Source organism: Limulus polyphemus, unplaced genomic scaffold, assembly GCF_000517525.1.
Source record: "Limulus polyphemus unplaced genomic scaffold, Limulus_polyphemus-2.1.2 Scaffold79, whole genome shotgun sequence".
Lineage (NCBI taxonomy): Eukaryota > Metazoa > Arthropoda > Merostomata > Xiphosura > Limulidae > Limulus > Limulus polyphemus.
Genome location: NW_013665689.1, coordinates 26,503 through 42,305, shown reverse-complemented (window position 1 = coordinate 42,305; position 15,803 = coordinate 26,503). Strand labels below are relative to the sequence as shown.

General features: G+C 30.8%; 1 protein-coding gene across 2 annotated transcripts in view; it reads right to left on the bottom strand.

Annotated features, from left to right (window-relative positions):
• The window catches only part of LOC106467317 (E3 ubiquitin-protein ligase RBBP6-like), a 79,394-nt gene that overhangs the window by 50,018 nt on the left and 13,573 nt on the right, over positions 1 to 15,803 (bottom strand). For both annotated transcript variants that reach the window (XM_013927665.2, XM_022396136.1), the window contains exons 3-4: positions 9,221 to 9,305; positions 3,862 to 3,895 (exon numbers count right to left, since the gene is read on the bottom strand). In XM_013927665.2, coding sequence (XP_013783119.1) covers positions 3,862 to 3,895; positions 9,221 to 9,305 — 119 coding nt within the window. The remainder of the gene's footprint in view (positions 1 to 3,861; positions 3,896 to 9,220; positions 9,306 to 15,803) is intronic.

Sequence of the window (15,803 nt, the reverse complement as noted above, 5' to 3'; positions counted from 1 at the left end):
ACTATAAACACATTTCTATCAATGATTTAACTGTGTATAAAATGGTAGGTTACTATATAATAATGGTAAGTCTTGGGATCTAGACTGATTGCTTATTCTGCCAAAATAACTGAAGAACTGTGGATTAGCAAGGTGAAGCCACATGTGATCAAAGTGTTGCATACTGAAAGTGCTTTCAAACACAAAGAAAACACTAGTGCTTTTAAAAGCACTTTTATTTGACTTTATTAGAAATTACACAGTAATCAAACCATTATGTTTTTGCAATAAAAAACAAGAAGTTAAAAAAAGTAAATTCCTGGATATACAAAAATATGCACATTACGTTATCTCCAACAAAGTACTTTTTAATAACTGTATTAGTCGATATGTTTGGTAAAGCTTAGTACACAAACAATCAATATATACATGTATAAAAACAACTAGTCATCACAAATCAGTTAACCAGAGCAGGACCCTGCTATTAAAATTTTTTCTTTTAGAAAATATTTTAAAGACATATCTACAATAAATAATACTGTATTTTCTCATTTTATATATTAAATGGCATTGAATATTTCAGGTACAAGGTGTATTGTTTCTTGGATTTCTAAACAAAAAATTATAACTAAGAAATATGGCACTGTTCTATACTTCTTATCATTACACACCAAATTAAACACCAGCATGAAGAAGCCTAGTAAAATAGTTCCTGTACACTAATAGCCTGCCAATAAGTTTATTAAAAACAGTTGCATATTTAACAATTAAAACATTTTTCACTACATACAGTTTTTGCAATATATATATATATATATATATCTAAAAAAGAAAGTTATGTAAAGTTTCACATAAACCATTTTAGAATAACAAAATATACCAAAACTAAGGTATACAACATAAAGAGTTGTCAAATTAATTTTTAAGTTCAATCACCAAATCAAAATCTTTAAGACTAATGCAGACTACCTATTTGCAAAAATTCTGAACTCTTGTCACCAATAGTAACAAAGTAATTATAAATGTGATTATCCTTAAAAACAATAATAAATAAGTTCATTTTTCTTAATTATATGAAAATAATCTTAATTAGTGCAACTAACAAGTGTATTATTACTGCTATTTAATGTGGCTAGTTTTCACGTCCTAAACTGTGTATCCATGTATAGTGATCAAAAAATTATTTTGCAAATTTCTTAAAAAATGTGTATAATTCTATATTCAGGAACTAGAGATCAACTTCTGAAAATTTTGTATATCTGGATATAAAAGCTGATTAGTCCTCTTTTTTTTTGCTGTGAAAAAACATAATACATTATGCCCCCCTCCCACAAAAAAACTTAAAATATATTCATCTATATTTTTTTATTAAAATCAATGTATGGAAATTTGTCCCATTCATTGTAAATTGGTTAGTTTTGATGAGCTATTTCAACTTGAGTGTAGTTTTACCCTTTCTGGACCAAAGAAGCATCGCTGATAACCCTTGAATTTTTCCTTCTCATAGTGTAAATAAATACTTAATAAAATCACACGAAACTTAGTAACTTACTAAGTAGTAAGTAGTTTCAACAAAAAAATATTTTGTGAGACATCATTCTGAGAATACGTTTAGAATTCTTCCTTTCATCTTATACTTGAAATTTTTTTTTTCATTGTTGATCATAAAATTTAATGTTATATATATCCAGTGAGTTTCAATGTGACTGATGTTCATTAACATCATATTCCTTTGTTAATATATTTTCACGATTGCAGTAATTGCCACTTCTGGTTACAAATGGACCTTAACTTTTAAAACTTCATCATTATTACCTTTGTCAGGATAGGTATTCTGATTTTAATAAAAAGTTTCTTTTAAATAAATAACATGTTATTTTTTTTTTGCACACATTGTTGGAACAGCAACATTCAACAATTAAGAATTTAAGTAATCAACATATTTTGCTGCCACATACAATACTCACTGAACCTAACTAAGTTTATTAGATGTCTCATCAGATAAAAAAATTCTGTAGCTCCCAAACAAATGTAATTAAAACAGGAAAGATTTTGTTTGTACACCTATAAAAACAAAAATTCCCAAATCTTTGGTTTGTTTCTAAGATTTCTATATTTTCTATTAAATTTCTCTGTTCACGCTTACACAAGTTCTGGCTATTCACTTTCTAAAACAACTATAAATTACTATTCAAACTGTACACTGACATAACTAGTTTTAATCTTCTCTATCTAATTGTGTTTAAACTGCAGGTATGTATTTTCCAAACTGTGTTTCATATAAATTGTTTAGACTACATGCTGGGACATGATGAAAGGGTGGCTGTAGTAACAAAACCAGAGAGAAGGGAGTTCAGAAGAGAAACATGATACCGATAATTTACTTCTGACGATAAAATAGTTTCTTAGCAGGTATATATCTATGCCTTGGAATGGTCAGCAAATAAAATTGTAAAATGTGTTGTTAACAATCAAGACTATTTCGGACCGTGCAGAAATGACAGTTGGAACATTATACTAAATTATATATTTGTGAATTACCCCCATTAAACGTTTCACAATGACAAATATCAATTCTAAAACATTTTTTTTGTTTGAAATTGTGTTGAAAAGTAATCAGAATTATTACTTTTACTTAAATTTTAAAATGATATGGAGGTGTGCAATCAACGCTAGAAAGTTGCTCTGTGGTCCAGTTAGGGTTAATTCTAATCTCCCTATATTTCTGTCAACTAATGGTGGCTTCCTTTTACTTTTAATACCCTTAAACCCTTTATACATACTTGTAAGTATGGGCTTTTGTTTGTCTACTTCAGTCATTCCAGCATTCATTACACATTTTACTGGTTTTAAATAAGTAGAACTTAACAAGGTGTTTAAGTAGTAAAATATTCAACACATTCAACATAAACATAATTTATGTTTAGGATTAGCCTTATTTTCAGTATTTTTGTTACAATAATTAGTTGTTTTTTTTTCTGTTATAACATGGTTAAGAAAAAAATACTACAATATAACAAGGAAAACAAAACATGTTAATGAAGTTATTGTTATCTAAATATGCATCTTCACATCCCTATGTTGCTGGATACACTTAGTAAAACATTTGGTACCCACAAAATAAATATATACACCATCCACTTATACATTTTATATTATACAAACTTCAAATGGTGTACACATTGACTGTTTCTAATTTACAGCTTTGTCCTTTGTTACACTTGATTAAAATAAATACTATATACAATTTTAATTACAAACAAAGACTGGGGCAATCTGAAGACAAATTCCATGGTTAAGAATATATAATAATAAAAATGCAGTACATCAGTTTTCAATTAAACTTTTGTTTGTCTTTCTTGGACATGGTGATGTGATAACCAACATACATGACCAATCTATGCACCTTCAAGTTGTCTATGGTATGTAAAACATTTATATACAAAAACACAAGACCAACGTCAAATAACATAACATACAATTTCATCTTCAACTAACCTTTCTCACATCAATTAATATTATTAATCACCAGATATGCAAAACGTCATATCGTATACGTTAAATTCTAGTATTTTATTAAGGTTATTGCAGCATTAAGAAATGTCTAAAAAATAAAAAGGAAAAATATCTGTACACTCTAAAAAGATAATCATCAATATATATATATATATATACTTATATTCATTTTAGTCAAAAACTTTCAGTAAAATAGGGACTGGCACTAGAATATGTTAAGTCACATATTACTAAGTATTAAGAAATACAGTTTTCCATTTGTTTGGAGACGTACACACATTTATAAAATAGTTGCTATAAACTGACCATCATTAAGTACTTATAAATAAATTTAGAAATAGAAAGAACTCTCACGCGAGTACATACATCCTGGAGGGGTATATCAACATCACTTCTTTCCCTACAAGTAAAAAAAAGAGAACAAATCATTTTTCTTTACATCCATTTCAGTTTTACTAATAGTAGAACAAAAATAGCTCAAATCAAGTATACTCCTGGTGCACAAAAACTTTTAACAATATCTTGACCAGTCTAAAAATTATTATTTTCTACATAATATTTAAAAGTTGTAATTTTTAAAGAAGTTATGAAACTTAGCATAAACTACCAATGAAAAAACATTTTTTTTTAATTCTTTAGTTATTACTGGAACAAAGAATATTGAACACACACAAAATTCAAATTTTAGCATGAAAAGATGTTCAAAATGTATCATTTTTGTGAGATGAGTTTCCAAACACAAAAAATGTGTTAACCCCTTGGATGCTATAATTGGATTTATCAGACTTGACATTTATAGCAGTTTGGTGTGACAAGTGTGACAATCAGGATACTCATACGTCCTTCAATTTCCCACCTTAGCACCACGCATGCGTACATCACCAAGCAATAGCACGACTAGTGGATTTTGATATTGAAAAAAAAGTACTAAAAAGGTCAGATTCTATATATATTTAATTTATTAGTGGATAATAGACACTTTTCGAGAACCCATAAAAAGATTTCCTCAGAAAGAAAGGCTTTAAATTGGAGACAGAAACATGCAATTACTAGTTATTTTTTACCGTCTGCTGCTCAGAGTCTGAAGGGAGAAGCAAGCTTTACCACTCAAGAAATACAAGAGTATTTATCCCAGAAAACATGAACTGTTTATTGATAATCAAACCCAAATACAGATTATTTTAACAGCGACTGTTGCAGCCTTGTTGAATTGCTATTTCATAAAGATACACAACTTCCTTGTGACATTACACGAAACCCAGCAATTCTGCATACTGGTTAGACAGCAGACAGGATCACATAAAGTTGTTTACTTATCAAACCAGTCAAATTTCAGATCTTGACCTATTAACAATTCAAAACATGTCAAGTGTCCCAAGTAAACTTAAAAAAAAAATTAAATTATTCTCATGTGTCATTATAAAACTGTGAATAATGCCAATATGGCTGAAAGACAAGTGGGTTATCTGTGAAGTGGGGGACAAATAGTAACAAAATAAGATTAACGGATGGTTTAACCATAAAAACAATATGCAGTAATCCCCTATTGTTTTCACGTAAGTCAAATAAATGAAAACATGTTTCACTAAGACTGATTTTATCAAAAACATAACAGTTTCAAGGTCATTTTTACGTTTAAAAATTTGTTGGTCAATATGTAATGTGAAAGGTAAATTTGGGGTTCAAACTCAAAAACATAATTTGAGCCAAGATAAGTATGGACACATTAATTTGCTTCAGAGAAAGCAAGTAGACTAAACTACTGTTAAGCTAATCCAATTGTACAAAGGACTGGGTGCAAGAAATCATGTCAAAACTGCAGCCAATATAAAACTGCACTGGAAAGAAACGTATTAGAACTACACTTTGACACTGTTTAGAGTTTTGTAAGTAGTGTGATGCCACTGAAAATTATTATCGCTTTTGGAAAGATTATATAAGTCCTTTTCAACACAAAATATTTATACACTCAGATCAGGAATTTAGAATTTCCAGGAGAGAGAGATATCCCTTATAGTTAATAAGACTGGAAAACAAAGGAATATGGATTTACGTGAGGCATAAGGACTATCCAGAAAAGACCTGAAGCAATTCTTATCTCAGGGATGGTAAATAAAGTGTGATGTCTTGTAATAGGTGAGAATCCATGAAAAAAACATTCAATAGCAAAAGCCATACATGTGTGGAAAGGTGACACAAGTCAGTGTACACAAATTGTTTTCCACAATATAACCATGAAAAGAAAACCAACTCCAAAAAACTATACCAAAGTACCTAAAACAGCGAGATTCAACAAAGCTTGTTACTTTGTAACTGTAACAAGTCTTGTGCCATTTTCTACTGATCACTGGGTGAAAAAAAAAAACAAAAAAAAACTCCAAACTGGGTATATATATATATATATATAGCATGTTGCAAAACTTTTTCAAAATACTTCATGATCACTGCTGTACCAAGGATAGGTTACAGGAAAAGTAGAATAGATACAAAGATCAAAGTGAATAGTGGTTGCTATCAGATTAATGTCCTCAATCCTCTGTACATAACAGAAATAAAATCAACAATATGCCAGCCAGTGTCTATAAAGACTTACAATTGGTGTGAATAACATTTTATCTGTTCATCAGTTATGTACGTTTCTTTCCTTAGTCATCTGTGTTAGATCTATTCTCTCCAGAATAATTCAAGAACTTATGTCAAGTCTAATTCACCTGGAAGCACAATAAATCAATTTTAGTTGATAGACCTATGAGATGGGTAGGTATTTAAAAGTATCTCACTACCTTACTTAGAGCTGGGTGATAACCTCAGTTGCTTGATTACAGAGGGAATTTATTATATCAGTTAATGTTATGAAAATGACCAACTTATCCAATCTAAAGTATCCATTAATTACTGTTTTCTGTTTATTCCCCAGTGGTCAAAATATTGCTTTCATGATTTCTCGTTATTTTCTATTCAATCGAGTCTATTCAGCTTAATTGTGTGTATATGGACCTAGCTCTTTTTAGCATATCCCAACCTTTAAGAGTGTTACATTTAAAATTTGAACTTTATTATCAACATGAATCAATAAACTTCGCAAAACTTGTGTCACGTGATATATCTGAGCTCAGATTTCTCAATTTCAGAAATTTTATAACTTTAATCGTTGATTTAGAGTTTCCAACTACTAAGAAACACAAATTATGAATAATTACATCCACTAATCTAAAATTTGAACCTCCTACCTTCTTGATTTGGCAAGATATAAAAGCCACCCTCCCATCTCTCATACTTTCCACATTGTTTGCTAATCAACCATAAATAGCTGAGGAAAATGTGTATAACAAATAGAAAGAGCAGATTCTGCTCTACATAAATCTTATAATGCCATTGCTTACTCCCCATGGTGAAAGCCATTAATCAAGGAGAATTCTATGATATGAGAGTTGAGCAGATTCAATGCTCGGAACAATAATCTATTGACAGCTTCCTGAGAAAGCCAGATTAATAAATCTAAGGTTGTACTTCATATTACCTCTAAAGAAAAGTGAAAATTTTACTTACTTACTGATACTGCACAGATAAAAAAACAAAATAAAGCACACACATTTGTATATAGCATGAAGATTCAACACCAATTTTAATTTCATATGAAATTGTACAAGCAAATTCCTTGCTAATGAACGTAAGGTAATAGCCACTGCTTTTACATGTACACAGTCAAGACCACTTATTATGTAACATTCTTTATATAATTATGAATACAATAAATCACTCAGCGAGTGTATAAATGTGTGTACACATAGTTACTAGTGCTTTTTTACTAAATTTTCCACCACTGACTTCAAACATTCCATAAATGTGGTCAACATGTAAATGAATAAAGAGCTTTGGTTCAAACATTTCTTAAAATAGAGATCATAACACTGACCATGTGACCAAACAATATTTTATCTATTAATTTTTTTACCCTAACTCTATATGAGGTCAGTTCACTCGACCAACCTTGTAACCACCATAAAAAAATTAAGAAATTTCTCCTACTTTCTTTCTGGAATGACTGCAAATTGTAACAGAAAATCAAAACTGTTTATCCTAAGTAACTTAAAGCTTGTAACAGTATACATCTATTAATGCTTAAATTTTAGTCTTATTGCCCTTTGAACCAAGCCAGTTTTATACTATTCCATGCAATAATATAAGCAGCAGGTTCCTGCATGCAACTTGTGTAACGTTAGTCATACATGGCTGAAAGGTCAATAAAATAAAAATAATAAATATATGAAGATGTATAATGTTACAAAATTTAATTTATCTAGAATAAACATTTGTGGTTATGTGTTATAATTTGTAGTAATTCTAGAACAAAACCATAATTTATATCTATTTCCTAATTTTTTATGGTGGTTATGAGGTCGGACAAATTGAACAAACCAGAACAGAGATTAGAGAAAATAACACATAAAATATAAAGATTTTCTAAAAAAAATGTTTGATAATTATTTGGAGGTTATAGAGGTTTCACATGTGGAATCTGACAATTTTCTGATGCATAAAAGTCAACATTGGAAAAGAAAAAAATGCATGAGCACTTCATTATTTAAAAAATCTTAAGACTTAATTTAAAACTTTGATATTTTGTGCACAAAAGCATTGTAAGGTTTGCTGATAATCTGCAAAATTTCATAAAGATATGCTTACATTTTAATAAGTTACAGTATAACTGGTTTTTGGTTACTTTGATGAAAATGGGCTGGGTGGAGTCCACCCAGAATGTGGTCAAAGAGTTAATGGACTTTTCCTGTATAGGTTTTTCTTCTTACAGATAACATTTGGGTTTCTACACTTAGCCCTTCTTTGGCACAAAACCCAAAATGTTGCAATATGAAGCTTAATGTTAGTGTTCCAGCAGTCAAGCTTAGATAAAAATGAGGTTATTTTACATGAATAGGGTTCCTGCAGCATATACTGTCAAATCCCACAACCTTTCCTACACCAAATCTTAATTTTTCAAGACCTTTTCCATATTAATTCTGATATTTAGCAGCAGATAAAATTGATAACATCTTGATTAAGGTATGCAAACTGTAAGATTTCTCATAAAACAATTCAGTTATATTGACACTGTAGACACTAGAATTATTATTTTTTCATCTTACAGAGGTTGAAGTAATTTAAAACCTAAAATTTTTCAAAGACTTTTCACAACACGCATTAATAAAAAAATTGTATGAAAATTTTTAAGACCAAGCTTGTGCAAACCCTTATGATGAAGTTCCTTGATTAAAGCCTGGCAATCAACAGCACTGAAACAAAACCCAAAGTTCTGAATACATGCGTTTTAAATGCTTTTATTACAAACATGATCTTACATTGTTGTGCATTACAAAATAAGTATACTGTACGTTCCAGCAAGAATATGGGAATGTAAAGACTGCAGAATTATTGCACTGTTGCAAGATTATAAACAAAGATAATGTGTCTATGAATGTTTTTTAGAACTGATTAAATTTAACTTGTTAACATAGCTAACCTTCTTTTAACACTAGAAATATGTTGATATAAGCTTCATTACACTACAGTAACACAACTGGTTGTACTATAGTATTAAGGTTCTAAAAAATCATAAATTGTAAAATGTTAGTACAAAGACTATCAAAATTAATTTCTGAAAAAATTTTTCCTTTTGAAGCAATTTCTGAATTGTTAGTTAACTGTAAAAAATAAACATTTAACTTACTGTTTTTTACCCACTGTTGTGACTGGGACTCGTGCCACTATAACAGAGGTGTTTTTTGGAATCAGGTCCTCGTCATCTTCATAAACTGAGAAAAAAAAATACATACATATAAATATACCTTCTTGTGAATTATTGAGTTTTGTTTAATATTTTTGAGCCTTAAGAAGAAAAATAGGGAATGTGGTTTTGGGAAAATCACCAATTCGAGAATGAAACAAACTAACTTACATACAAACTTAACTTAAAATGTATACACTAAAATACAGTTTAAATATTTGTATTTGCAGAAAGCAAAGAAAACAAAACTTACTCTTAATGGAATTTTTACCATAGACTTTAGTAAGCTTATGTAATGCTCAAGTTAATTTTATCTGATGAACTCTGCAATAAGTTTTGCATTTGGGAATATCATAATGTGTACTTTCACCTAAACATCAATACTACTGTTTGGGAAACTAAGTAGATGTCTAAATGCTTTCAAAGTTACTGCAACAACTCTTAAATTTCTAATTATACATAGAAATGTTAAAAACCTTGTGTATGTATACAAAATTTGAGCAGGTATTTTTTTAGGAATTTTATGACCTTTATTGAAAAGTCTGACAGTGTTTGGGGAAAATTGATGATCTCATCATTTTGGAAAAAAGAGTGAAAATGGGTCTACACAAAATCTTGTTATTACTTGTAAAAACAAAACAAAAATAAAGATTGGTTCTTTTAAAGATTATCAACAAAGTAAAATAACCTACACTACACTTCAAAAATTACAGCATATGATTTGATGATTGCAAATAAAATATCATTTCTAGGTGTGTGTGTGTGTGTGTGTGTGTGTGTGTATATATATGCTGACATACACCTGCAGTAAGCAACTAGTGATATACAACCACTTGTACCACCACAATGTTTTAAGCTGGAAAATAAAAATATTTCACCTGAAGAAATCAACTTAAACAAGGCTCAAAGCTAACTAAATACTTAGATGTATCTGGCTCCTAGATCTTGTACTTCGGTAATCAACTAAAAATGTATGGGTCAACTATAATATTCTTAGTTCTGTAGTTCCAATTGTTTAATAATGCATTCCATTAATATTAAAAATGTACTAATTAATTTACAAACATTAAGAACTAACTAGGATGTAATGTTAAACTATACAGAACCTTCATCTCTGATGGAAGTTTAAAAAATAAAATAAAAACAATTAAATAATTTCTTTCATGAACCAGCTGTACATTTCACACTAATGATGCTGGATTTCTCAAACTGTTTGAACCTTACAAGCATGCTTTTTTATTGCAATTTGATTTTATTGTCTTCTCTGTATGACATGAACTGATTCAGACATCACTGTTTAGTGATTCTGTCACATCTCTAGCCAACTTACTCATGACTTGTACACTCCTTGGTTGTGGAAGCTCAATGTTTATATGGTTACTTGATAAGGAGGAAATGGCATGTGTAACACTTGATTCCAAATTCATTGGATTTTAAAATAGGATAAAACAAATATCATGTGGGAGGGGGTTGATGAAGAAGAAAGGGTCATAAAGTGTAGAACAGGGGATGAAAACACCCTATTGTAACATGAAAACCATAGGTAATGGACAAGGCCACCAGATAACCAGCAATGGCGAAGACTGATCATCCACAGTCAAGCAACCAAGTTAAAAAAAATAAAACAGAAAGGTGTGGCACAGTAAGACAGCTGTGAGAAAGGAAGCAGCTGATGGACTAACAATGTAAAATCTGCTACACAACCAGAGAAGATGAAGGGATGATATTCCAAGATGAAAATGTGATTTGTGAGGTTGAAGTAACAGATGGGAGATACTGGGAAAAGGAAGAAGGGATCTGGAAACCAATCAAAGAAGTAGATGAAACCAGAGATGAGCTGGCCAAAGAGGCCCCCACCAAGAGGACCTAACAAGGAGTCACATATCAAGGTCAGGACCCAAATAGAAGGACAGGCATACAAAAAAAGGTGAGCCCAGTCCTGGCTGAAACCACTGATAGCCAAGCTGAAGGATGAGGAACTGGAAACCAAAAGAGAGGAAGCTTGGAGTTGAGAGCAGTGGCAAAGGCACCTATGAGGGGTGTGTCCAACCAAGAGCACACCCAACAAAAAAAACCTGTGGATGGAAAGACTACCTTGTAGGCAGAACTATACCCAGCCAAGAGAGGCTATACACCACTAGGTTCAAAGCCCTTGGCACATAACAGGCCATGAGATGAACCTGATGGGATTAAGCTCAGAATAAGAGGTCCAATGCCCCCCCCCCAAAAAAAAAGACTTGAAGCAGGTGGCCCCATGACAGCTGATATAAGAAACAGCCATGTAACTGTCAGAGTGGATGATGACAAGATACATAACAGACACAGTTATTCTGTGTAAAGAAGTGAGGTATTTTCTCAGAAATGGAAACTTTAAAGATTGAAATTGAAGTCTACAAGTTGGAGCAAAACCTATGAAACTGACAGAAATGTAAGAAAAAATGCAAAAAAAGAGAAAAATCAAGTAATACATCAAAGACCATCAGGTAATAGAAAATCTTAACACATTAACTGCTGAAACACTTGGCATCATCTTTGGTAAGTGCAAATAAGTGTTTTATAATAACAATAATAACAAATCTAAAACATGTACACCCTCAGCAGTGAATATTATAAACAATATCAGATAAGTAATTGTATCAGACGAGAAAAGTCACGACAACTAGGAGGAAAAGGAAAAAAAGTTCAGAAAACAACCAAATATTGACAGTCAAGACCAATAAAAAGTTGTAAATCCTGGCAACAAGGAAAGGAAGGAAAGAAGCAAATAGACCTGAGGAAGAGAAGGGATAAAGGATATAGATCTATGTATGAAAGATTGTACAAATGACAAGAAAGAAACTAAAGTAAGTCTCAAACACCACGACCAACCAAAATGTAACTTCATATACCCATATATTTTGGGGAAAATAACTTTAGAAACCTAAAATAGTTTATACACCCACAGAAAAAATTAGATAGATAAAACATGTACAGTGCTCCAGATAAGATGCATATCCAAGAAAATACAATTTATTTTACACAAAAAAATTCATTCAAAGTAAAAATTTTGCATATAAAATATGCATACCGTTAACTGTTATGTGTCATTCATATACATATGTATATTCACCAGTTATAAAGAAACAAAAACCTGTATCAAAGATAAAATAAACCATGCAATATCATTCTCAATATATACTGACTACAGAAATTTGTAGGATTTGATGTAAAGCTTTACATCCAATTCGACAAATTTTTTGCATTCCTCCACAATATAGAAGCATACTGTATCTCTTATTTTCTCTCCAAAGCAATACTGAGAAGCCATAATGGGGCAAACTATAGACTATTGCAGATGTACCAGTGAATTGAATAACAGATTAAACCTCTAAGCCATTCATAGATTCTTTCTCTTTTTGCTGAAATTAAGTTTTAATAAGGAAAAGAAAAATTCACAGAGTATTTATACAGCAATTACCAGCTGGACATTACCTGTAGTTCTGTTAAACTGAAAATTATACCAGCCTGACTTCATCAAATGATGTCCACTATGTTCTTACTGTATTAAACTTACACTGTAAATGTGTCAGAGATCCTTAACCCTTTCAATGCTGGTAGGTAAAAGTGTACATGCACAGCTTTTTACACAGCTACTTTCAAATTTTAAGTACTTTATTATCAATGAATACGAGTAAATTGGCATCAAAACAGTTAATAAATCAAATCCTATTATTATATAAATTTTAATGTCTTAATTTCTGAAGAAAATATTTACATAAATTCTAAATTCCCCTTGTCTTTATAACATAGTTGTTTGCTCCAACTTACCCATTTTCAATTTTTTCTATCATCCCTAAATGTCCCGAGTTTAAAGTAAACTACTCAATACAGTATAATATATATGCTTTATTTAGAAAGCTAGTTAAGTTATAACAGCTACAGGACATTGTTTACTTTGTACATTTTATTATTGTGTGTTCTTAAGTGCATATTTAAAATAAATAATTATTTGATGTACTAGTGGACTTAACTTTCACTGACAGGTCAACAGCAACAACAAAAAAAAAAGAAAGAAATGACGCCTAACATAAGTACTAAATTTCTCAGTTTTTATCTGTATTTTTCATATTGTTATAAAGGTAACTAAAATGTAAAAATTAGAAACTTATTACATTAAATAATGAAATAAATAATAAAAAAAAAATTTCCACGAGGTATGCTCACAAGGAGCTACCATAATTTTCCGAATATAATACACTCCCAAATATAGTATGGAATTTAATCTTCACAAACAAAAAAATAAAATTTGCCTTGTCACCATAAATAATTCACACCTAGACTTTGCAATACTGTGGTCAAAGTAATCCTTTGGTGACAAGAATGTTAGTGTCCATATAATCTATAATTGTGTATTTGTCATAGTGCTTGCTATCTTCGCAAACGTGGCCAGCAAATAAACATTGTTAAAATGTCACGAGTCCCCATAAAATTGCTAAAAGCAAGCTCACCTTAGTGCTTGCTATGTTTGCAATCACAGCTAGCATAGAAACATTCTCAAAACCCATTTACAGCTGGTGTTCATTAGACATGGCCCTCTGCAACACCTTTACTACAAGGGATATGTGTAGTTTGTTCTCAAACATTTCTTTCCTATGCATTAGTAAAAATGGCAGTTTTGATTTTATAAGACTGTCTGTACTGTCACTGTTGTCAGGTTTTATAAGTATGGGCCAGATTCTTTACAGTAGGTTTCTGTGACTTGTTGGTGATAAATTTCAACAATAAACAAACAGCACATAGTCCAATTGTTTTCAAATATTATATTAAAACAAGTCAAATGTATGTATACAAATGATCATAACACAGTTGATTATCACATTTGTATCTAGAGCTTAAAGTAATTGTCTCTTTTTCGTCAAAGTCCACACAGACTGGTTCAATTACTTTAGAACACAACTAACAAAAAATATTCCACTATACTCTGTAATTAAAATACAGTCTGTGACAATTTCATTTTAAAATCACCACTATATGTTTTTTATAGCTAAACTCACATCACTCAGTGTATATTTATCTATCTCTATCCACCTAACAGTATTGAACTACATTTTGGACACATATTTATAGCTCAACTGAGGCCTAAAACATTCCACACACTATGAGATATCATGATGCAATAATACTCAATTAAAACAATGAGAAAACTTAGAAGGTTCTAGTAACATGACATAATAATATAATAATCACTACTTCACAACAACTACACAATGTATGAATCGAAAACAGTTACATAAACAAAGCCGCAATAAACTATCACTTATAAAATAAGTAACTAACACTCACATTAAACTTAAACAGTTGTGTATATCTAACAACTGTCAACATTTTCAACAGTAAACCTAATAATATCTCAAGGTTTAGCCATCTTAGGAAATTAAGGTTAGTCCTGAACATATATTTTAAGCAACAATGTAAAACAATCTCTATAATAAAAAGCATAATAATAAAACTTTCAAATAATAAAATTAGATATATTAAACATTCTAACTAATACTGCTAATGAATGTAACATTACAGAATTTTAGACTATATCTTACTTATGCAACACATATTGTAATACAGAAGTGTTTACATTTATAAACAAATGGCTTTGGAACATTTAAATCAAAGTGCAGAATACAAACACAGAACAAATAAAAATGAAATTCTTGATGTGATACAACAAACTACAGGATTATACCCTATCACCCCGGGTATCCTTTACTGCACATGACACAAGGTTTTATTAGATGAAAACCTTAGATGAAAAACAGGACAGACCATGCTGCATTACGTGGTTTAAGATCATTAAAAAACCCAGAGGGAAAACTGGCACGTTGGATTGGAAAGATAGACCAGTATAATTATGATATTGAATACAGAGAAAGAAGAGCTCATGGATATGCCGACGAACTGAGCTGAAGACCCTGCAAAAATGACTGCAGACATTGCTGCAAAAGAGAGGTTGAACTAACCAGGTGCCATCAAACTGAAGTCAAAGTGACTGAAGGAGTTAATGATGGTGAAGTGGAACCAGGTATAGATATTAAATCAGAGCAGGAGAAGGACCAAGATTTGAAGCCAATAATTGATTTTCTACATGTGCAGGACATGCAGTACATGTTGTGCTAATACAAGGTTTTATTGTCTTACATTCAAGATTTTATTAAAGTACTTTTTGTTTATGTTATACAAATTATAATAGCATCAAATCTTTGCTAATAATCCATATTTTAATAGTATATAAGTTTTAAGCTCTTAATTCTACAAGGCAATATTAAACAAAATCCTGTCATCCACGTGACACCTTCTCTCTTAGCATGTCATCATCCCTATTTTATCCACCACCACTCAAAAAAGTACAAAATTAAACGTAAAATACTCTATAAAATCGTTATTGCTCATACAAACCATAATTTTTTTAGCCTTCAATTTTGTTTGGCTACAGAGCTATCGAATAAAAATTCAGACTCCTCCTGCCACACCCACCTGTCACATCCTCTCTTTC